General features: G+C 40.2%; 1 protein-coding gene across 4 annotated transcripts in view; it reads right to left on the reverse strand.

Annotated features, from left to right (window-relative positions):
* TRIM24 (tripartite motif containing 24) overlaps positions 1-22,675 on the reverse strand; it is a 96,261-nt gene that overhangs the window by 16,880 nt on the left and 56,706 nt on the right. For 2 of the 4 annotated variants that reach the window (XM_021079189.2, XM_021079188.2), the window contains 4 exons: positions 20,044-20,190; positions 11,943-12,060; positions 8,386-8,552; positions 4,160-4,333 (listed from right to left, as the gene is read on the reverse strand). In XM_021079189.2, coding sequence (XP_020934848.1) covers positions 4,160-4,333; positions 8,386-8,552; positions 11,943-12,060; positions 20,044-20,190 — 606 coding nt within the window. Of the gene's footprint in view, positions 1-4,159; positions 4,334-8,283; positions 8,553-11,942; positions 12,061-20,043; positions 20,191-22,675 lie in introns of all 4 variants that reach the window. The other 2 variants (XM_021079187.2, XM_021079186.2) reach the window with 1 other exon arrangement.

Raw genomic sequence — 22,675 nt, forward strand, 5'->3', positions numbered from 1 at the left:
GAAGTTTATTCTCTGGGATAGATAAGGGCACCAGGGTCAGTTGAAGGCAGAAGTATTGCACCGACAATGAAAATTAAGACAGCATACACAATAAAAATTAAAAAAAAAAAAAAAGAAAAAAAGAAAAAAGACTGAATGCCGACTGCCTGCCCACTCTTGTCTCTGGCCTGCTACCAATCTCCCTTCCCCAGCGTCTTCAACGAGTAGTCAGGTCCATCATTTAAGCCATAAAATGGAAGGATCTTTTTTTTTTGTCTTTTGTGTTTTGGGAGGATGCACCCAGGAATATGGAGGTTCCTAGGCGAGGGGTTGAACTAGAGCTACAGCTGCCAGCCTAGGCCACAGCCATAGCGACGCAGGATCCAAGCCTCACCTGGGACCTACACTACACTTCACGGCAATGCCAGATGCTTAACCTACTGAGTGAGGCCAGGGATCGAACCCAGGTCCTCATGGATACTAGTCAGGTTCGTTAAACACTGAGCCATGACTGAACTCCTTAATGGAGGATCTTTTGGCAATCAGACCACTACCTGAAGACGGTGACAATAAGTAACTCATAAACACATCTCGCAGCCCTCATACAGAGCAAGACCTCAGCCATCAAACATTAGCCTCAAACCCTGGCTTTCAGGTTGGCTGGTTGGTTTGTTTTACACTCAATTCTCATACATGAACAGGTAAGTAAGCATCGTCGAACATCTGAGGAGACTTTATCATTATGTTAGAGGCTGAAATCAACACGGCAGGGTAAGACTAGGAAGCTAAAGTAGATAGTCAAGGAAAGCTGCTGTCTACAATTTACGTAAAATAACAGCAAAAGAGAAGAAGGTTTAATTGATGGATGGGTGGATACATGGGTATATGGATAGTAAGTGAGAAGGCAAGTAAGAGCAATCAGACCCCATAAAGCTTTTTCACTTTACTATGTTTGAAAATTTTCATAATAAAATACGAGGGGAGGAGTGCCTGTTGTGACGCAGCGGAAACGAATCCAACTAGGAACCATGAGGTCATGGGTTTGATCCCTGGCCTCACTCAGTGGGTTAAGGATCCGGCATTGTTGTGAGCTATGGTGTAGGATGCAGATGTGGCTCAGATATGGCATTGCTGTGGTGTAGACCCACGGCTACAGCTCCATTTGACCCCTAGCCTGGGAACCTACATATGCTGTGGGTGTGGCCCTAAAAAGCAAAAAAATAAAATAAAATAAACTACTGAGGGGAAAAAACCAACTAAGAGGTATCTCAAGACTGTGCAGGGGAAAAAAATTCCCAAATACTTTATCACCTAATATTTGGAGTACATAATACCAAGCGACAGTGTCGGAAATATTCTAAATATTCTAACTTTGAGAAATCTAATTCATATGCTCCACTATGTAAAAAACCCTATGAATATGAATGTCATTTTTACCACCTACCCCTCCACATATCCAGCCATTCTCCTGTCTCTGTCGCTCTCTTTCTCCTTCCCTCCCCAGAATAATCGGTTACAGCTGATGTATATCTTTCCAGTTTTTTCTATGTGTATGAGATTAAAACAAACAAAAAAAAAAACCCTCACAAAAATCCAAATAATATACTCAAAAAGATCATACGTAGATTACTGCATCCCGCATCCCCCCCTCCCACCTCGCGCCAGGGACAGACTCTGAGCCGCATCTGCAACCTAGGCCATAGCTGCGACAATGCCAGATCCTTAACCCTGGGTCCAGGCTGGGGATGGAACCCCACAGAGCCAAGCCAGATCCCTAACCCCATGGCAACACAGCAAGAACTCCAGATTACTGCATTTTCTTAATACCTAAGAAGCATTTCCACGTTACTCTGCCACTTAAATCCCCCACTCTATTTTCTCATAGTTTGTTCCTTTATTCATTGATGTTTAGAGTTTTGACAAGGAAACAGTACTCAAGTCTATTTTTCGCAGAACCTATGGCATATGGAAGCCACAGGGCCAGAGGCTGAACCTGCACCACAGCCACGACCTAAGCTGCTACAGCGAAAAGGCTGGATTCTTAACCTGCTGGGCCACAACATAACTCGGACTGGGAAACATCTTTTACAGTGTGTCTACCCATTAAAAATACTACACAGGGACGAGGTAGGTAAACATTTGCGTACCCAGAAGGTGTCAAGTGCTTTCATATAAACTAGCACTAGGTCTCAGCACAACTCTGCAAGGTACTCACTCATTTTAGTTGCGGCAAATGAGATTTAAGAGTGAACTTGTACAGCATAAAGAATAAAATTATTAGGAAGGAGTTCCCATCGTGGCTCAGTGGTTAACGAATCCAACTAGGAACCATGAGGTTGCGGGTCGACCACCGGCCTCGCTCAGTGGGTTAAGGATCCGGTGTTGCCGGGAGGTGTGCTGTAGGTCGCAGTCAAGGCTCGGATCCCGCGTTGCTGTGGCTCTGGCGTAGGCCGGTGGCTACAGCTCCGCTTCGACCCCTAGCCTGGGAACTTCCATATGCCGTGAGAGCGGCCTGAGAAATGGCAAAAAGACAAAAAACAAAAACAAAATACGACACAAATGAAGTTATCTATAAAACAGAAGTAGACTCACGGACACAGAGAACAGACTTGTGGTTGCTGGGGAGGGGGCACAGAGGCAGTGGGTAGGAGGGTAGGAGTCGGGGGTGGGGGGGATGCAGGAGGGTTGGATTGGGAGTTTGGGATTAGCAGATGCAAACTGTTATATATATGATGGATAAACAACAAAATCCTACTGCGTAGCACAGGGAACTATATTCAGTATCTGTAGCGAACCACAATGGAAAAGAGTATGAAAAAGAGTATATATAGAAAACATAGGCCAAACACTCTCTGACATAAATGACAGCAACATCTTCTCAGATCCACCTATCAGAGTATTGCCAATAAAAATAAAAATAAACAAATGGGACCTAATCAAACTTCAAAGTTTCTGCACAGCAAAGGAAACCCTAAACAACACAAAAAGACAACCCACAGAATGGGAGAAAATCTTTGCAAGTGAATCGACTGACAAGGGATTCCTCACCAAAATTTATAAACACTTTCTACAGCTCCATACCAAAGAAATAAACAATCCCATCAAAAAATAGGCAGAAGATCTAAACAGACAGTTCTCCAAAGAAGACATACAGATGGCCAAGAAACACATGAAAAGATGTTCAACATCACTCATTATTAGAGACATACAAATCAAAACCACTCTGAGGTACCACCTTACACCAGCCAGAATGGCCAGCATCCCAAAGTCTACAAACAAGAAGTGCTGGAGAGGGTGTGGAGAAAAAGGAACCCTAGTACACTGTTGGTGGGATTGTCAATTGGTGCAACCACTGTGGAAAGCAGTATGGAGATGCCTCAGAAAACGAAACATAGAACTACCACTGGATCCAACAATCCCACTCCTGGGCATCTACCCAGAGAAACCACGACTCGCAAAGATGCATGTACTCCAATGTTCATTGCAGCACTATTTACAATAGCCAAGACATGGAAACAACCTGAATGTCCATCAACAGAGGAGTGGGTCAAGAAGATGTGGTACATACACACAATGGAGTATTACTCAGCCATTAAAAAGAACGAAATACCAGCATTTTTTGCAACATGGATGGACCTAGAAACTATCACGCTAAGTGACGTCAGCCGTACAATGAGACACCAACATCCAATGCTTTCACTGACATGTGGAATCTGAAAAAAGGAGAGACTGAACTTCTTTGCAGAACAGATGCTGACTCATAGACATTGAAAAGCTTATGGTCTCCGGAGGAGACAAGTTTGGGGGGTGGGGGGATGTGCCTGGGCTGTGGGATGGAAATCCTGTGAAATCAGATTGTTATGATCATTATACAACTACAGATGTGATAAATTCATTTGAGTAATAAAAAAGAAAAAAAGAAAAAAAAAGAGTATATATATAATAATCACTTTAATGACACTAGAAACTAACACAACACTGTAAATCAACCGTACTTCAGTTAAAAAAGATAATTTCTCTTAGCTTTGTCTCTACAGGATGACCTATAATAAACTTTTGTAACTCATGTTTATTTTAACAAGTTTTTGTCTTCCTCCACAATCAATGATCTATTCATAAATTCGATGTGATCTGGACGTAGAGAAGCAGAACAAGCAGCTGAGGGGAAGGCCGTCTGTACCTGTTTTATGGCTTGCTGCGCCAAGAACGCCATCTGCAGGGGGTTGGGCTTTATGGCTTGTCGGGGCATACTCTGGTTTGGAGGGTATCTTAGCTGTTGAGGATGAGGAGGAAGAACTGGTCCATTGGATTTGGGGCTGTGATTCTGAAAATTTATCAAACGTGGAGGGGGTTGCTGTAAAAAAAGAAATGAAACCAATTCAGTGACAATCATCTCCTGAAAGAAAAATTACAGAGAACTCAACTTTTATAGAACAATAGCAACTCTGTCACAGGTGAATCATTTATGAATATTACAACAAGTATATGGGGGGGGGAACAGCCTTCCAGAATGTGTACAAGCAATTTAAAACAAAGAAGTTTCATTAGGAAAGAGCCTTAAGAGAGAATTTTCCAACTTTAAGTAGGTTACACTACGACTAGATCTAGGCCACACTGGCAAGTACGAAAAGCTTGTCTTTGGTATTGTTCTAAGTCCCTGATTATAATCTTTTGCAAACAACTGCCCTCTGCAAACCTCATAAAGTAACACGGTAGCAGAATAATAATTGCTAGCATTTATGGAGTAGTTATTACATGTTAGGTACCATTTTAAGTGCTTTACATGTGTTAACTTATTTAATCTTTACAGCAATCCTCTGAGGTAGGAATTCTCTCTGTTTTGTAGGAAAAAAAACTGCAGAGAATTTAAATAACTTGTCCAAGACTAACAAAGACAGGAAGGAATGTAACTAAGATTTGAACTCAAGTACGCTAGCTCCAAGGTCTGCACTCTAAGCAAAACATTAATAATGAAAACAGATGATATTAACAACATTTAAAACCTACTGAATTTTAGATCTCCTTCAGATCCAAGTGTATGCCAGGCATGGAGATCAGCCTGTGTTACATGTGTTATCTCATGATTACCCTCCCCTCATTTTACACATCAGAACACTAACATTAAAAGGCTTGGATAACTTGAAAAAAAGCATAGCTCATAAAAGGCAGTGCTGAGGCTTTAATTCAAAACCAGTCTTGCCATTTCATTACCAAAACGTGTTCTGGTACTAATTACAGCTCGGAGGAAGAGTTTTGCGCACAAAGAAAACAGATTTTCAAAGGAAACCCTTCAAATGGGGTGATTACAGGATAGGGCACGGGCTGGGAAGGCGAGCCTAGTTTGTTCACAAAATGCCAGTCCTAGAAATTGAGACCAGTGTTCTAGGAAAAAAGTAACCTCACACGACAGTCTCATCTTAACTATCCAATTCTCTCTAAGGCTGGCAACTTACTCAAGGTAAATACTAATTTTCGGGCTATCTCACTGGATAACAGGGTTAGAACTTTTCAGACAGGGAACTGTCAAAGCCCACATTCGAAAGGAGACCAACAAATGTGGAATTTATAAGGCTGAAGTACTAACACCTTCAACTTTGACACTGTGAGGGCAGACAGCTAAAAAGTATAGCCCTGCCCTCTTTTTTTTTCTTTTCCTTCTCCCATTTTTGGAATTTACTCCCCTTCTGGGTCAACTGCAAACTCGCTGGCACTGGGTTCACCCTCAGTAACTTTTAAGAGTGGCCAGCAATTGGTTCTATACATAGTGAAGAGTAGATTTAAACACTATTTCAAGAACAAAGGAAATTATGTGGGTGAAGAATATCAAAATATTACAGAAAAATAGAGAAAATGTATAAGCCTGAAGGAGTCTTTGAAGTTTACCTGTGTTCTATGGACAGATGTGAGCATACCCACAATGAAGCACACATACACTCCTGCTTATAGACTGCTATTTTCCCACAAGTATATGCAAATAAACTGTTAGAAAACTAAGAACACAGGTGGGCAGGGCAGTGTAAAAGTTTATAGAAGAGAGAAAATTGATGAATGGAACATGTAGAGAAGTAATCAGGCAGAGGGAAGTCAAAATGAGAGATGAGAGGGTCCGAGAGCCATTAGAGGAGAAAGAAAAAGAGCAGTGTGTGGGCTAACGACCCAAAGATGAGAAAATTACTTTACAGCTGACTCTTGAACAACTCGGGGTTTGAACCTCATGGGTCCACTCAGACAATGATATTTCCCAATGGTAAATACTTCGTACCCCATAATCCTTGGCTGGTTGAATCCTCAGATGCAAAACAGTGGACGGGCAGAGCCAACTCTAAGTTACACGTGGATTTTTTTTCTTTTTCTTTTTCTAAGGCTGGGATCAAGCCCACATTTTCATAGACACAATACTGTGTTTTTAACCCACCGGGCCACAATGGGAACTCCTACATGTAGATTTTCAACGGTATGGAGGATTAGCACCCTTAAACCCTGTACTGCTCAAGGGTCAACTCTATTTTTAAGTGGGAAAATTAGGCTGTATAATAATAAAGATTGTACATTTTATATATATCTTACACAGCAAAAGCAAATATCCGAGATAAGCAAGCTAAAGGCTCAATCCAGGTCTGTTTTGTCATTGTTTTAAAGAACTATCTATGAGAATGTGACCAGGTCACATACAGTATCTATTTACTGCCTCACTTCTTCACCTCTTAGTGAAAAGGGAATTAATACAAATGATGGATTTATTCTATTTCAGATTAATAAAGTGTTAAATAAAAATCACTTTGCCATCTCTCACACACTTAAGTATTAATCATACAAATGCTTAGCACTAGATACTCCACAAGTAATTATTTTCTCTCTTTTCCTCTTCACATTTATCTTCAGAACAATTTTTGCTCTCTGCAGTTTATCTGCAATATGTCACTCTGCAGTCTGCAGAGACAGTGACAAAATTATTCCTCAATGTTCTTAACAAAATCTCAAGTCTGCCAGTTGATTCCTGGTATCTAAAGCATACAATTATTTTCCCATGGAACACTCACCAAAGACCTGTCAAATTGCTTGTTATTTACTTCCTTTAAAAACCTGGGTTAAAACAAAGTTCGAGAGGAATGATCAACTGATCACACTAATATTCTCCTGGATTTGACAAGCTTTCTTCATCAATTACAGAGCCATAAACCTCAAACGCATGGCCTCAGGTCCTCTTAGAAGCAACTCAAAAAAGAGGATCTACACAGACCCATGACTTTTATTCAGGGCCCAAGAAAGAGTCTGTCCTTCGATGATCACCTCTTTGTTTTGTAAAAATGCTACACAAACATTATTGTGCCATTTAACTGCTTTTTTAAAGAACCACACTGTACACTCCTCTTAGTGCTAATATTAGTGCTAATACATATCTTATATCTTATCAAATACAGATAGTACTCCTGTTTCTTTTTGTCTGGTTGACAAAAAATTGAGATGAGTGTTGTTCTCAAGCAAATTGAGGGAATTCTTAGCCTGGTCCCGCATACTTTATTTGAATCTTATTTAAAAAAAAAAAAAATCACTGTGCCATTTCATTTGTGTCATTTACTATAAATCAGTTCAAATCCTTCTAGGAAATAGGGAAAATACAAAATAAATAAAAGTAACAGAAAATATTAATTTGAATTTGTATAAGTTAAGACATTCTACTCTGTATTAAACCATTTAGTAATCTGAGCAGGACAGTTACACTACTTAAAGTTAAAAACCTTTTATCTTCAAAAACGAAATTGAAAATTAACAGAATATTTCATATCTAGTAAAAATGAGAATGGTTCATGGAGTATTTGCTCAGAAATAAGGTCTGAAAAAGACAGACTTCTAGAAAACCACACCCTTGCACTTCTCTATTTCATCTTGCCCTAGATTCCAACATGCAACGTGCTTTTCTAAACACTGCATCCCCACTCACAACAGACGTCTAAAGTGTTAGTCATTCTGATGCACTAATCTAAGAAGTATGACTTATAGGTACGCGACTTTTCCAATCAATTGTATGCATGGGTTATTTAGGAATGCAATTATTTATCCTCTGTTATAATTTGAAGATGATGAAGCTCAGATAGAACAGAGGTTCTAGCTAAATACACCATTAAGTTCTTTTTGAGAAGGGCTAAAAACTAGGAATGAAATCAGGGGTCCTTAATGGGATAAAATCTTATAAATTCATTATATTTATATCACGGATGAAGGATGCCTTGGTTATTTTAAGAGCTGCTGAATACAACTGTACTATAATTATCTAAGTTAGGACAGGCCTGCTTCCAAATTTACCTGATGAGAGATGGAAGGTTGCTGGATGGGCCCCTGCATTCTAGGGTTTGGTAAACCCACAGGTGCTGGCCTCCGTTGCACCTGTTGCCTCTGAGCCATTACCTGTTGCTGCATATGCTGGAGTCGTAACTGAGCTAGGCTGATCTGTGTTGGAAACTTGGATAACTGGTTTGAAGATAAACCACCTGGTGGCTGTGAATTCTGTTCCACGACAGGATTCTGCTTAGGCATTTGTGGTTGACTCTCTTTGTCTTCGATTACTAAAGAACCTAATTAAAGAGAAGAGGTTAAGTTCTAAAGATTTTCTGACAGTGAAATACTGCATTTTGTAAGACTATTGTTGCTGATCTTCAGAATTGCCACAAGGAGCCTTTTTGTCTCAGGAACCCTTTACACTCTTAAAAATTGGAGCCCCAAAGAGCTTTTGTTTATATAGGTTCTATTGAACAAAACTTACCACATTCAAAACTGAAATAAATAAAAACATTTTTACTCACTAATTCATTTAAAGATGATGACCCCAAATAAGATATTTTTATGAAAACTTATTTTCAAAAAAATTTAGTGAGGGATGGCATTATTTCACGTTTTTGGCCATCTTTTAACTGTCTGGCTTACTATCTGAATTCACATATCTGTTTCTGTATTACCTGTCATAATACACTGTTTAGGTTTAAATACATGAAGCAAACCCAGACACACATGATGTGCACTTGGAAAAGGGAGGCTGCCATCCCTGAAGGAGTGTCAGACGTACTCTGAGAACTGCTGCTGGATATCAAAACAAACAAGCAAAAACGACACTGGCTCGAAAAACAATACATCAAAGCATTCCGGATTTAGTATCTCTCATGTTCTTCACACCTTCCCAGTGCACACCAAGTTAGTTCTCTGGTAAAGAATATTCTGGCTTAAAACTACATTGTTAGAATTCAAAGCTACCTCGAACAGGTCTGCTCCAAGCACAATATAAAGCTTGCTTCTCTAACAGCAGAGACTCAATTAAATATTTCTGATCTACTGAGCATATGCATCCTAAAAATATGGTTATCACTCATTAAGCACTTACTATGTATTAGATACTAGGACAGTAGGTCTATGCATATTATTTAAGTTCTTTGTACAGATAAGGCATCCAAGTTTCAGAGAGACTGAACAACTTACCATGCAGTACAGGACACTGTTTTATAAATTTCTCACAAACAGGAAATGCTGTTTTTACTCTGGTTTTGCTGATGTAGATCTGTCTAAAACTACACCCATTTTTCTGTGTACAGTCATACATACTCTTACTTTTACCTATGTCTACATCATGCAGTCTACATTTTAAATAATATATTTGTAAGTACATGTAACTCTACATGACAACTATGTGGCTATGTAACTGCGTCACGAGACATGTTTCTATAATATTTTCTTAGCCTCTTTGCTGAAAACTCCATCTTGTCCTGCTTTACTTTATCCCATCTTCCTGCTTGAAAAACAGTCACAGTGATGGTAAATGACTTAAGCTTAAGAACAAAGACCTAAAGGCATAAGTTATTCACAGGGTCAGCTGAATGAGGACATAATGTGTTGATCTAGGCACGCTGGACCTGTGCAGACTGGCACGCCATTTGCACAAGCATGATATGTCCTGTAAGAAATAAGAGAAAGAGGAACCTCATGGCCAAGTGGTTTGTGAGCAGTTGGTCGTTAGCAGAATGTGCATTAGCCAAGAGAACCAAGGTGCAAACCTAGGCACGCAGGGTTGCGGCAAATAGGCACGCCCTTACGGAAGCACAGTGAGGATTCTCTGGAATGCTATGTATGCATAGACAGCTCACTCAAATGCTAATGATGGTTATGTGCCTAAAGGTCAGAGTATAAGCTTAACCTTCTACCAGCTAAGTGACTTTTAAAATAATAAAAGAACGTATAAAATAATTAAAAAAAACCCCTATATCCTCCACCCATAGCCCCTCCTCACTTGAAGGCATCCTCCAGAGCACACTAAGAGCAGTGTGGTTTCTTGAGGCGGGGCTCTTGGTCCCTGAGACCTTGAGACCCCCGGTTCCCACCTTTACTTAAGATAAATGTCTCTGGGTCTTGTTTTATGTTAACTTTTTTCCTTAAGTCTCACAGCACCCGATCTTCAGCCCCATCCTGCTGAGCTGGTCTCGGCAACTGTGACAGGTTCTTGATATAGCACCATGTATGGGGAGGGTGGGGGAGGCTAATAGACAGTTACCTAAACACATTAAGACGCTTTTTTTTCCAGTTACGTAGCCAACAGTGTGTTACTCCAGCTGCCCGCTATGTGTAAAACAATCAATAGATATATACTCCTAAAGTGAGCTGCAGGAGTCACCTGATCACCCTTCCTTCAAAGGGCCACCTTATGTTACCATTCTTTTTTGTGCCTTCCTTGCACAGATGACATTTGTGTAAGCCTATTTCTTCCTTTCTTGAGGTGTTCTGAGAGCACTGCCACTTTCCAGCCATTTCTTCCTTTCTGACCAGTCTCTAACTTAGGAAATGAGAAAGAACCATCTTTGATGATTTTGAACCAATGTAAATGAGACCAAAAACTGTCATCAAAGAGAATATTAATATTGGTGGTTGGTGAAGACCACACAGAGAAAAAAAGAAGATACACAGAAATCTTAAATTTCTGTTTCTATATTTTCCTGTGAGAAATGTAAAAAGGAGGCAAATCCTGAAAACTTTTTCTCCTGGCACATAAGGTGACAAGAGAGCTAAGTTAATAAGCTTCTCTGGGCTGCCTGCAGAGGAGATACATGATGTCACCAAGAGGTAACATAATGAGTCTCCCTTTGTCGTAAGTCAGTGGGCTCGGACTTAAAGTGTGGGCGCTTATCTGCATGCAAGTTACCCTTCAATTAGGAAGTTAAAACTTAATTATTACATCAAAGGCAAAAGAAAACAATGAGAAGTCTTCCCTAGCAAGATAAAGCCAATGAAACATGAGGTGCCTGAGGACTGGGTTTCAAGAATAAATAAGCCAATAAATACATAGAAAATACTATTTTAACAGAAAACATCCTAAATATAAAAGAATGGCAGTTAACAAGTCAAGAGCTTTATCAACCACACTGATAAACATATAATTTAACAGTATCTGGGGGGGGGGGACCTCCTAAATCCAGGAGATCATATGAGTCAATACAAAGGATGTTCCATATCATCCACATCTCACACCTGTGTTTATATTCATTCATGTGTCACACATGTACACACACTAAGGAAATACTTGTAAAAATTCAGTATCTTTAAAACAAGGTAACAAAAATACTTTGGGGGTGGAAAGGAATACGTTTGTAATAACCTCATAATCATTAAGAGTTCCAGAAACACGAATTCCCATCGTGGTGGCACAGCGGAAACAAATCTGACTAGGAACCATGAGGTTGCGGGTTCCATCCCTGGCCTCGCTCAGTGGGTTAAGGACCCTGCGTTGCCATGTGCTGTGGTGTAGGTCGCAGATGTGGCTTGGATCCTGCATTGCTATGGCTGTGGTATGAGGGCCAGCAGCTGTAGCTCTGTTTGGACCCCTCACCTGGGAATCTCCATATGCTGCGGGTGCAGCCCTAAAAAGCAAAAAAAAAAAAGGTTTTAGAAACAAGTGCCGCTTTGAGAAAACGTACATAATGGCCTACCTAGATTGATAATATTTTGAGCCCAGAAACTAGGATCACAGTGAAACTGGATGGTATTGTTGGTCACTGGGGAAGCATCACACCTTGCTCGAAGGAGATGCCGTAACCGGTATGTAATCTAGAAGAAAGGAGAGAGACAACTAAACATCAAAATCTTTATTAGGCAAATAATTTATGAAGTTCCCAATAAACACACATGTATGACAACACAAAAGAAGCAATCTTTATATATACATATAAAACAAAAAGTCGACATAAACCAGAAGTTTTGAGGTATAACTCAGTGGGTTATACTATTGAATCAAAACTGAAAACTATCTTGAAGTTATTTGAATTTCTGAAAGTTCACAGAAACACCAATCAAATATCTGTAAAATAAATTTTTATATATTCTACTCTTTTGATTTTTTTTTTTTTTAATTTTTTTTAGGGCTGCACCTGGGGCATATGGAAATTCCCAGGCTAGGGGTTGAATTGGAGCTGCAGCTGCAGGCCTATGCCATAGCCACAGCAACTCAGGATCCAAGCCACATCCAAGAGCTACACCACAGCAACACTGGATCTTTAACCCACTGAACCAGGCGAGGGATCGAAACCACATCCTCGTGGATGCTACTCGCGTTAGTTACTGCTGAGCCACATCGCCTACTCTTATTTTTTTATAATGTATTCTTCCAAAGGATTCAGAATTTAGATTGGTGGCCAATAAACTGCAAAAAACAGAAACTGATCTCTGCTCAGGAATCATGAGCACAGCCCACCACAGGCCTGCCAGTGGGATGGCCCTCCTCGTCCCTATGCTTCGACACAGCACCCGCCCTTCCGCACTGCAGTCCTCAGTGACTACTCAGTCATTCTCCCTCAGCCCTTCATGAGCTCAGCTCCTGGCTCACTTATCACCATCGCCAAACTCCTCCTGTCCCAATTCTTGATGATTTTAATATCCAACTAGATGATTTTTCTTTCCACTTACTGCCTCCAGTGCCCAGATACCAATAATCCTGCAAACCCTGAAGGTCCTATAGACCTGTCCTTACCCTATCCCTCAATCCCTCCTTATCCAGCTTCGAGCCCAGGGCCAGTCCTCACCATCTTTTCCTTGCTTCTAACACGTCTTTCTCTATCCCATCAAATTATACACACTCCCTTCCCTCTCCCCAACATTATCCCCCAAACACCACTGGGACAAATATAACATCTGACTGATTGTAATTATACTGATGAAGGTACTGACTGATCAAACTTCAAACCGAGGCAGGCTCCTAAGACAGGCTATCATGACTTTCCTCTGGTCCTTCACGGCCCGACTGTCCTAAATGACTGTTTGAAACCAACTTCCACTTTTCCAATCTCCAGCATCTCTTCCCCCAGCCCCATGTTAGCTGACGGTCCTGCTTACTCTTCAATGGAAAAAAGGGAACAATAAGGACCCTCCATCAACTTCCATCAACTTCCATCACCTACCAGTAAATGCTATGCTTCCCTACCGTTATGGATTAAGTGGCCATGCTTCTAGCCAGAGCCAGGCCTTGCACCTGCCCAACAGGGCTCGATACCTCTTGGCGACTCAAAGACATTACTAAGCAATTTTCTCCCTTCTCCTGGATCATCAAGCCTTCCATCTTACTCAATCAGTACCACCAACACATCAACATGTTTTAACTTTTCCCATCTTAAAAACAAAGCTTGGCTGCTTTTCTCCCATCATCAACTGCCCCTTTTTTCTGCTCTGCTTTATGCTTAAACTCTTCCAAAGACTTCATCTGCATTTACTGTCCCCCATTCCTCTCCTCCCATTCTTTTCTGAAACCACTCCTTTCAAGTACTTTTCACCTGAGTGGTCACGTGGCCCTCATGGAAACGTTTTCCTCTCATAGCTGCTCCCTTACTTCACCAGCTGCCACTTTCTAAGGCCGCTGAGAAGAGATCTGGGCTCCGCTGTACCACCTCTGTCTCACTGTTGGCTCCTTCTCTTCCACACCAGGACTGACCCCAGGGCTCAGTCTTTCAACTGCCTGTTCTCTTTTCTCCTATACGCATATACCTTTAGTGACTTCATCCAGTCGCATAATTAGATGACTCTTAAATTTATATCTCACGCCTGGGCCCCTCCTTGAACTTGCACTTCCAAAGGCATGCTCCACGTCTCTCCCAGGAGGCTCACGGGCACCTCAAATTTACCATGTCCAGAAGGGAACTCGTCTTGATCCTTCTCAAGGCTACCTGTCCTATGGTCTTCCCCATCGCAATTACTGGCAAGACTGTTTCTCCTACTGCCTAGTTAGTCCTTGGTTCCTTTCTTTTCCTCATACCCTACATTCCACCTGTCAGCAAATCCTGTTGACCCCATTATTAAAAGATACAGATAATCCTACCAATTCTACCAACATAATAAACTCTACTGTTACCACCCTGGAAAAGCCACCTCACTGCAGCAAGTCTAACTGGTTTCCCTTATTTCTCCCCTGCTTTTAAATACCTACAATTTATTCTCACCAGCCAAATAACTATGTTAAAACATAGGCCATACTGTTACTCCTCTCAAGTCCCTCTAATGGTTTCCCATGACACTCAGGTTAAGAACCCAAGTCCCAATAAGAACGAAAGGCCTGAGCTATCTGGTTTCCGAGTACTTCCGCTAACTCACCCTACAGTCCGCTCATTCACTGTGTTCCAGCCTCTAAGGCCTCTTTGCTATCCAGATCACAAATAAATCTCACTCCAGTCTTTGCACTTGCTGTGTGTACTTGGGCTCTGTCTGAATTCTCTCCCTGAGTATCTGCATGGCTTGCTTCCTCACTTTCTCCAGGTGTTTGCTCAAATTCATTACTTTCTCCTATATAACTGATCACTACTTTGCAAAGAGGTCTTCATCAATGCTCCACCCACCATCCACTGCTAACTGCTTTTGAATTTCCTCTATGACAAGAAATGTGCTTAATTTCACTATTCTTTCTACACTTAATTGCATTCTGACATACACTTTTTCACTTTTTTGTCATTTACTTATTTATATCATCAGAGACTCATGTATTCCTACTTAATTCAACATGTTTTAATCCGTTATTATTTTTATTTAGTTTGAGCCTCAAATTTGTGGATCTGCCTAGGGAAGCCCCTTGAGGCTAGGGGATCCTAGTCCTTGCCACATGTCCCCATCATTACTCTGGTACAAGATGTTCTGAGTACAACTTGCATGTCCCGTCACTTTGCCTGCTATTTAGAAACCAAGATGGAAGGACAGTGGACTCACTGCTTTGGGGTGTAGCCCACGAATATATATACACATATAGATACATATGTATACACTGATAACTAATTCAAGATCTCTCTGTGTACATACATAAAATTCTGAGATCAGAGTTGTATTTCCAATTCCAATCCAACACATCCTAGGGCTCTTCATACTGCCCTGCCTCCCCCGCCCCGGCCGCATCTTTCTAAGGATCTTCTTCAGTAGCAGATAACGTGGCTGCCATTACTCTCAATATATTTACTTACTTGCTCAGGCCATTTACGAAGTTGCTAATAGAACCAAAATCCAAATGACACTGGCTGTCTCTGCTTCCCACCTTGGTGTTCCCCACGCACCTCTTGAGAACTGTGGCTGCTGCTCTTGCTCCTCTCCGTGGTCCCCTGACCCTCTTCACCACCCTGGGTCCTCACAGTCATGGTTTTAACGCCTCCATGTCAGGAAGGGGAATTGCTTGGTTATTTTTATTTAAAAAAATGTTCTTCCCTCCTTTAGACACATTACACTGACTTAGTACTTTGAATAGCGTATGATGTTTAGCGTAGAAATTGAATAACAGGAGTTCTCGTTGAGGCTCAGTTGGTTAAGAACTTGACAGTGTCTGTGAGGATCTGGGTTCAACCGCTGGCCTCGCTCACTGGGATCTGGTGTTGCTGCAAGCTGTGGCTTCGATCCAGCACTGGTGTAGCTGTGGCATGGGCCGGCAGCTGCAGCTCTAATTTGACCCTTTGCCCAGGAATTTCCATGTGCCACAGATGTGTCCTTAAAAAAAAAAAAAAAAAATTTCAAAATTAATAGTAAAGCTTTCTCTCAAATAAACTAACAAAATGAACATTAAGTCAGAAAAGTAAGTATTTCCTTAAAAGGAAATTAAAAAAAAAAAAAAAGAGAGAGAAACTTGAGGTAAATCACTTGCACACACTTTTTTTCCCCTTGAGGTACTACGCAGTAAATTCTTTCTTTTGCTGATGAGACAATAGAAGACATAGAATTTATATTTATAACTCAGATCTATTTGCTAATTAAATTGTGACAAGGTGTGAAAGTAATACCAAATTTGGCTAAATTCTGCTCCTTAGCGTAAGTGGCATTATTTTCTTCCGCTATACTTTTACTGCCATTCCACGTCAGATATAAAGACCTTTCTTGTCGAATTATTTTATTACCCACCTCAAATGTAAACTATTATATTTATCAAAACTCTTGATGCACATTTTAGATACTTCTGAGGCAGTCAAGCTAGTGTAAAGGGTAAATAATGGTTCATTAAATATACATGTTGATCAGAGTTCACGTCATGGTGCAGCAGCAACAAATCCAACTAGGAACCATGAGGTTGTGAATTCAATCCCTGGCCTTGCTCAGCAGGTTAAGGACCCAGCGTTGCTGTGAACCGTGCTGTAGGTCTCAGACATGGCTCAGATCCCACGTTGCTGTGGCTGTGGTATAGGCCGACAACTGTAGCCCCAATTCGATCCCTAGCCTGGGAACCTCCGCATGCTGCGGGTGCAGCCCTAAAAAGCAAAAAGAGAACAAAAAACAGAAGTTGATCCCTTCAAGTGTATCTAAACTTAAAACTCAGGGTTCACGCTAAAAACTGCTACTGTTCAAACAGCAAAAGGCAAATTTTTTAAAATCTCAAAGATGTCAGTCAAAATAGCTCTTGCGATAGCAATCATCTATATAGTCTCCTTTCTACTGAAGTTAAATTAAAAAAAAATTATTACTTGAGTTTCCAATCCTATAAAATTTAACATAAAGTTCTGTCTGTATTTATAGCTTCTGAAAGCAGATATTATCTGGTACCTATTAATTCACCATCGACTTTTTTTTTTTTTTTTTTTTTAAGGGCCACGCCATCGGCATATGGAGGTTCCCAGGCTAGGGGTTGAATTGGAGCTGTAGCTGCCGGCCTACACCACAGCCACAACAATGCAGGCTCCTTAGGCCACTGAATGAGGCCAGGGGTTGAACCCGTGTCACAGATGCGGCTCGGATCCCACAATGTTGGGGCTGTGGCATAAGCAGGCAGCTGTGGCTCCGATTCGACCCCTAGCCTGGGAACCTCCATATGCTGCAGCTGTGGCCCTAGAAAAAAACCAAAAAAAAAAAGATAAAATGTGTAAATGTAATAATAATAGCAACAGTAGTAATCAGTAATAGTATAAAGTATATATGCCTAAGGGCTTTCTGAACCCAGAGAAGGGTAATCCAGCCCAGTCTTGGTCATGGAAAGCTGCCAAAGGAAAGCAAGGCAAATCTAAACTGAAGCTGGTAGTCTCTAAAAAGATGAGCACTAATTACTCAGGAGAAAGAAAAGGCATTCTAAGAAACAGTACCCAGGCAAGAGGGTATGCTATACTCTGAGCCCTGAGGACTCAAAGTAAGGAACTGGCAAAGAGACATTCAGGAAACAAAGATGGTCTTTGAAGATTAATTATATGGGAGGGGGTGGGGGAAAGGGAGTGAAAAAAATAGTGGAATTCTATTTTTCCTACTTTTATTTTAACAAGTTTCCTAATCACTAGTGTTGTAGAAGTATCTATTGCTAGTAAAAGAGAGTAACTGGCAATATTTCTTGCCCTCCAAAATTACATATGGATAACCTCAATGCTTAACAGATGACAGAAGAATCCTAAGGAAATACTGGGAAACGTTTTAAAATATATTTGAAGCTGGACTTCTGAATGGATTCTGCAATTCCAGTGGGTTTGGTTTTTTACTGACTATAATTCCTATAGCAAAAAATGAACTAAGAATTGCAAACTAAGCTTGAAGTTTCAGGCTGACAAGGCATTCCTTTTTATTTTTTATTTTTAACTTTTTTGTCTTTTTGTCCTTTTCGGGCCCACACCCGTGGCCTATGGAGGTTTCCAGGCTAGGGGTCGAATCGGAGCTGCAGCTGCTGACCTACACCACAGCCACAGCAACACCGGATCCTTAACCCACTGACTGAGGCCAGGGATCGAATCCGAAACCTGATGGTTCCTAGTAGAATGTTTCCGCTGTGCCACAATGGGAACTCCAAGGCATTCCTTTTTCATTTTTAAGCATATAAAGGCCATTCTTTAAGAAATGACCTGAATAAACATGGCTACATTTACTAAGTGTAAAAGCTCTAATGGATAGTAGTATAATTCAGTGACTTTCAAATGGTCTACTGTTGGAAATCCTTCTCAATGTTTAAAAGCGATCAAAGCCTCAACTCCAGTAAATTATTTTACTAGTTACATCTGAAACTAGTGATGTTCAAAGGCCTGTGCAAAGGTTCCATAGGCTTTGAAAATTTTTTAAAAACCCTGACTGAGTCAATTAGGAATTGGGTAATATTGGCTCCTTGTGATTCACTATGCCTATTTTTGCCCACGTATAACATGGAGGATAATCTCTCTCTATTTTAAGAGATCACTGTGCAAAATAAGTAATCCCATCTTCTATTTTTGTTTTCTGCATATTACAATCACAAACAAAATCACAGAATGAAATTAAGAGAAGCAAATTCTTAAACGATAAGGAGAGCGAATATCTAGTTGTGTGAATATGCTTTCTTACACATACAAACAAAAATATTATGGGTCTACTTGAAAACAACAATTATCTTACTTTCTCCATTTATCCCTTTTTTTGTTTGACTTACAGGAAAATAAAAGAAACAGAGACAGTATGTACTATATAGAGGCTATTTTTCACTACATCAACAAAGCAATAAAAAGGAAGAAAAAGAAAAAAAGACTCAAGATTGAGAGACTACATCATTGATAATAAGAAAGAAAAATCGTGAGAATTGAATACAATGTATGATTTTGCATAGTTTTAGAAATAGTTACACACCATTTTCTAATAAGTTACTCAATATTTCAACCTAGCTTTAAAAAAGTTTATCCCAATAGAGTCCATTTCCTTATTTCAAAAGGATCATAGAAAATCCCGTCCATAAAGCAGAGTGAGTGAACCGAAAACAGATTTGCATGTCACAATTTGATTTCAAATGTAAATCTCTGTGGACTCTTTAATAAAACATATGTTTTATTAAGGTTTTTAAGAATGTGTATATGGTGTGACTCCATGTCTAAATGTCTCCTAGACCCTTGCTACTAAAGGCATGGTCTACAGACCAGCAGCATTAGCATCACGGGGGAGCCTGTCAGAACTACAGAATCTGGCACCATTCCACAGTTAATGAACCAGAATCCTCAGGTGATTAGTACGCAGTGATCGTATTTTCAGTAGCAAGGCTCTAGACTATTCTCAAGATGGTTCATCAAATCAGAGCCACTTTTCTGGAGCAAAAGGGGTTGAAATATCCAGTGTCATCCATCACTGACAGAGTAAACAACGCATTGTCAACAAGAGGAACACAGCCACTGAGCTCAGGTGGCCAAGCTGGAATTCTGAGTGGACTTAGGCATGTTACTTAACTCTGTGCCTTGGTCTCATTATTCACAGAATGGAGATGCATAGGTATACCTATCTCAAAAAAATGATGTCAATATTTAAACGAACAATTACGTGGAAATGCTTAGAATGAGTGCCTGGCACACGACAGGCGATCAGGAAATGTTCACTATTATCATTACTGTTAGTATTAAATTCACTTCTCACTAAGACAGAGAAAACTTGGAAGAGTGAGATGGTAGATTAAAATGGAAGTTACACCTAAATCACAGTAGTTTAAAATAAGATTTTAAAAAAAGAATCAATATACTTTGATCAATTAAAATTAGTAATAGGTAAAAAGCATTTAATTACAAGCAGATTAACAAAGACTTGAATTTTCAGCATTTTAAAAACTGCACTGTTTCTCTCTGTTTTGAGAGTATGTTAAACGCTACACTTAGATTATCTTACCAGTCGCTTGCTATAAAGTAACGCTGTACTGCTGCCACTGGAAACTGCCCATTTGGAAAAATGCATGACATGTTCCAACTGTTTGGAAAGTCCAGCCACTTCCTGCTGCTGTTGCATAAGCTTCATTCGATGATCCTTTGCAAGACTCTGAAAAGAAAATCATTTCAAAATTAGTTGTGCATGTAACATACATTAACAGTCATTTTCAGATTACTCAATTAGAATAACCACTACCTCTAGGTACCCAAGAGAGAGAAACCTAACATACCCTTAGTGTTTTTATCCCTTGGTACAAAGGAGCACTCTTGCTATTGCAAAAAACCATGTCCCCAACTGCCACAGCCACCATCAACGCCATGGCTGCCTCTGCTGCCCACCTCTTCCTCCCAAAGCTCTTGTTCTGGCTTTACACATTCCGGGATTTAAGTTTCTGTTCATACCTCTTCCAGTAACCAAGAAGGTACAAAACTGTGCATTAGCTGTAATACAGTAAATGCCTATGAAATTCAAAACTCCACAAATGAAATAGGGGTACGATCTGACAATCTAGTAAACTTATCAGATCACACAATTTACTCCATCATTCGATTCTCCCTTTGAGGCATTCTAATCCTCGTTGCAACTAGTTCGGGTCCAGTCACGCCATGACAACATTTGCACTTCTGATGTAGAAAAGAGGAGGGGTATAATTTTCGCCTATTGAAAATCACCATGGGAACCCACTGATTTAACAACCAATGACACCCATGAACTCTAAGAAAAGCTACAGAAAATCAGACTCTAGAATTTCACTAAGGGAATTACATAAAAAAGGACACAGGTTAATCAAAGGTAGGCTACTTTAAAGGTCTCTGTCTTTACCGGCTTGAGTTAGTTTCAAATTTGGAAAATGAATTAGGGGAAAAATTTGGAAAATGAATTAGGGGAAAAACTGAAGTGACTCTCAATGGCCTTATCATGTCTAATTTGCAGTTCAGAGTTAACTTACTTAGGATATTTCTGACCTCTGTAAAAACTGTATTTCTTTGGAGACATTCTAGAAAGAATAGAAATTCTTTTGACTTGTAGAGAGGTTGCAAATTGAGAATAAGAAGCCCAGGTTTCTTGGATTTTTACTGTAACAGCTATTGGGGCTGAATTATCTTGAGTCTTAGGAAGTACTGGCTACATGTATTAACCTTCAAGGAGGATTCTGTGAACCAAGACAATGGGTATGGAAACTGAAAGGCGTATTTAAAAGGTACTGTAAAAATTATAGTCAATAAAGTTGATTTAAAGTAATAATGACGACCTGGTTCATTCCTAGAGATTCTGGGATGTGGTCATCTTTTTTTTTTTTTAATCTCGATTTAAAAAAACAAAAAAACAAAAAAAACTCTTCAAGTGATTCTGATTTACAGTGACATCTGGAAATAGCCACAACAATGTATGCACTATTCATCTCTGAGAAAGAAATCTAAATTGACCTTTGATTTTAAGCAGAGCTTTGAAAATTTTAAAATAGTTTAAATGCGGACTTCCCAGGTGGCTCACAACCTAACTACTCGGCGTCGCTTTTACACTGGCGGTGGCTCGACCCCTAGCCTGGGAACTTCCATATGCCACAGGTGCGGCCCCTTGTTTAAAAAAAAAAAAAGTTTAAATGCTTCTATTAAAAAAAAAAAAAAATCATCACAGAACCTTGAAAACATAGTTAATATAAATAAGGTCTGATCCCTCTGGGACAGAATACTTCTTCACTAAGTATTTGTTTCCAAAAGGACAGAGAATTGTTTTGGTCTTTGTTTCCTGTACAGATGATAAACCATGGCAATGAACGTGCTTTCCAGGAAGGACAAAACTTTCTGACAAAGACCGTATAATTTTGTCAGCTATAAAATAAAGGGGTGGGAGTTCCTACTGTGCACAATGGTTTATGAATCTGATAGCAGTGGCTCAGGTCACTGTGGAGGCTTGGATTCAATTCCTGGCCCAGGAACTTCCATATGCGGTGTGATTGTGGCCATAAAAATAACTAAATAAATAATAAACACAGTTAAGTGATCTGACTAAATTATTTCTAGAAGGCATTCTTGGGGGGTGGGAGGAAGCAAATCCACAGCATATGGAAATTCCCAGGATAGGGGTCACAGCAGACCTACAGCTGCCAGCCTCTACCACAGCCACAGCAATGTGGGATCTGAGTCGCGTCTGTGACCTACACCACAGCTCACAGCAACGTCAGATCCCCAAGCCCGTGAGCAAGGCCAGCGATCGAACCTGCAATCTCATGGATACTAGTCGGATTCGTTTCTGCTGCACCATAATGGCAACTCCTTTAGAATTTTTTTAAGAAATATTCAAGTATCAGGATTCTTTTATCTTCTTCTCCTTCTTAACTTGCTTCTTTACTGTTAAATTCTTTGAGCACCAATATAATTACAGCATTGTCGAGAGCTATGGTGTAGGTCGCAGAAACAGCTCAGATCCTGTGTTGCTGTGGCTGTGGTGTAGGCCGGCAGCTGTAGCTCTGACTCAATCCCTAGCCTGGGAACCTCCATATGCCGTGGGTACGGCCCTAAAAAGACAAAATAATAATAATAATAAATATTAACATACCACATACAAGCAGTAACAACATATTAGTTGAGTC

Source organism: Sus scrofa, chromosome 18, assembly GCF_054392235.1.
Source record: "Sus scrofa isolate SSC_HxYL_T2T_F1_AM1 chromosome 18, Sscrofa_HxYL_maternal_Yorkshire_Landrace_v2.0, whole genome shotgun sequence".
Taxonomy (NCBI): Eukaryota; Metazoa; Chordata; class Mammalia; order Artiodactyla; family Suidae; genus Sus; species Sus scrofa.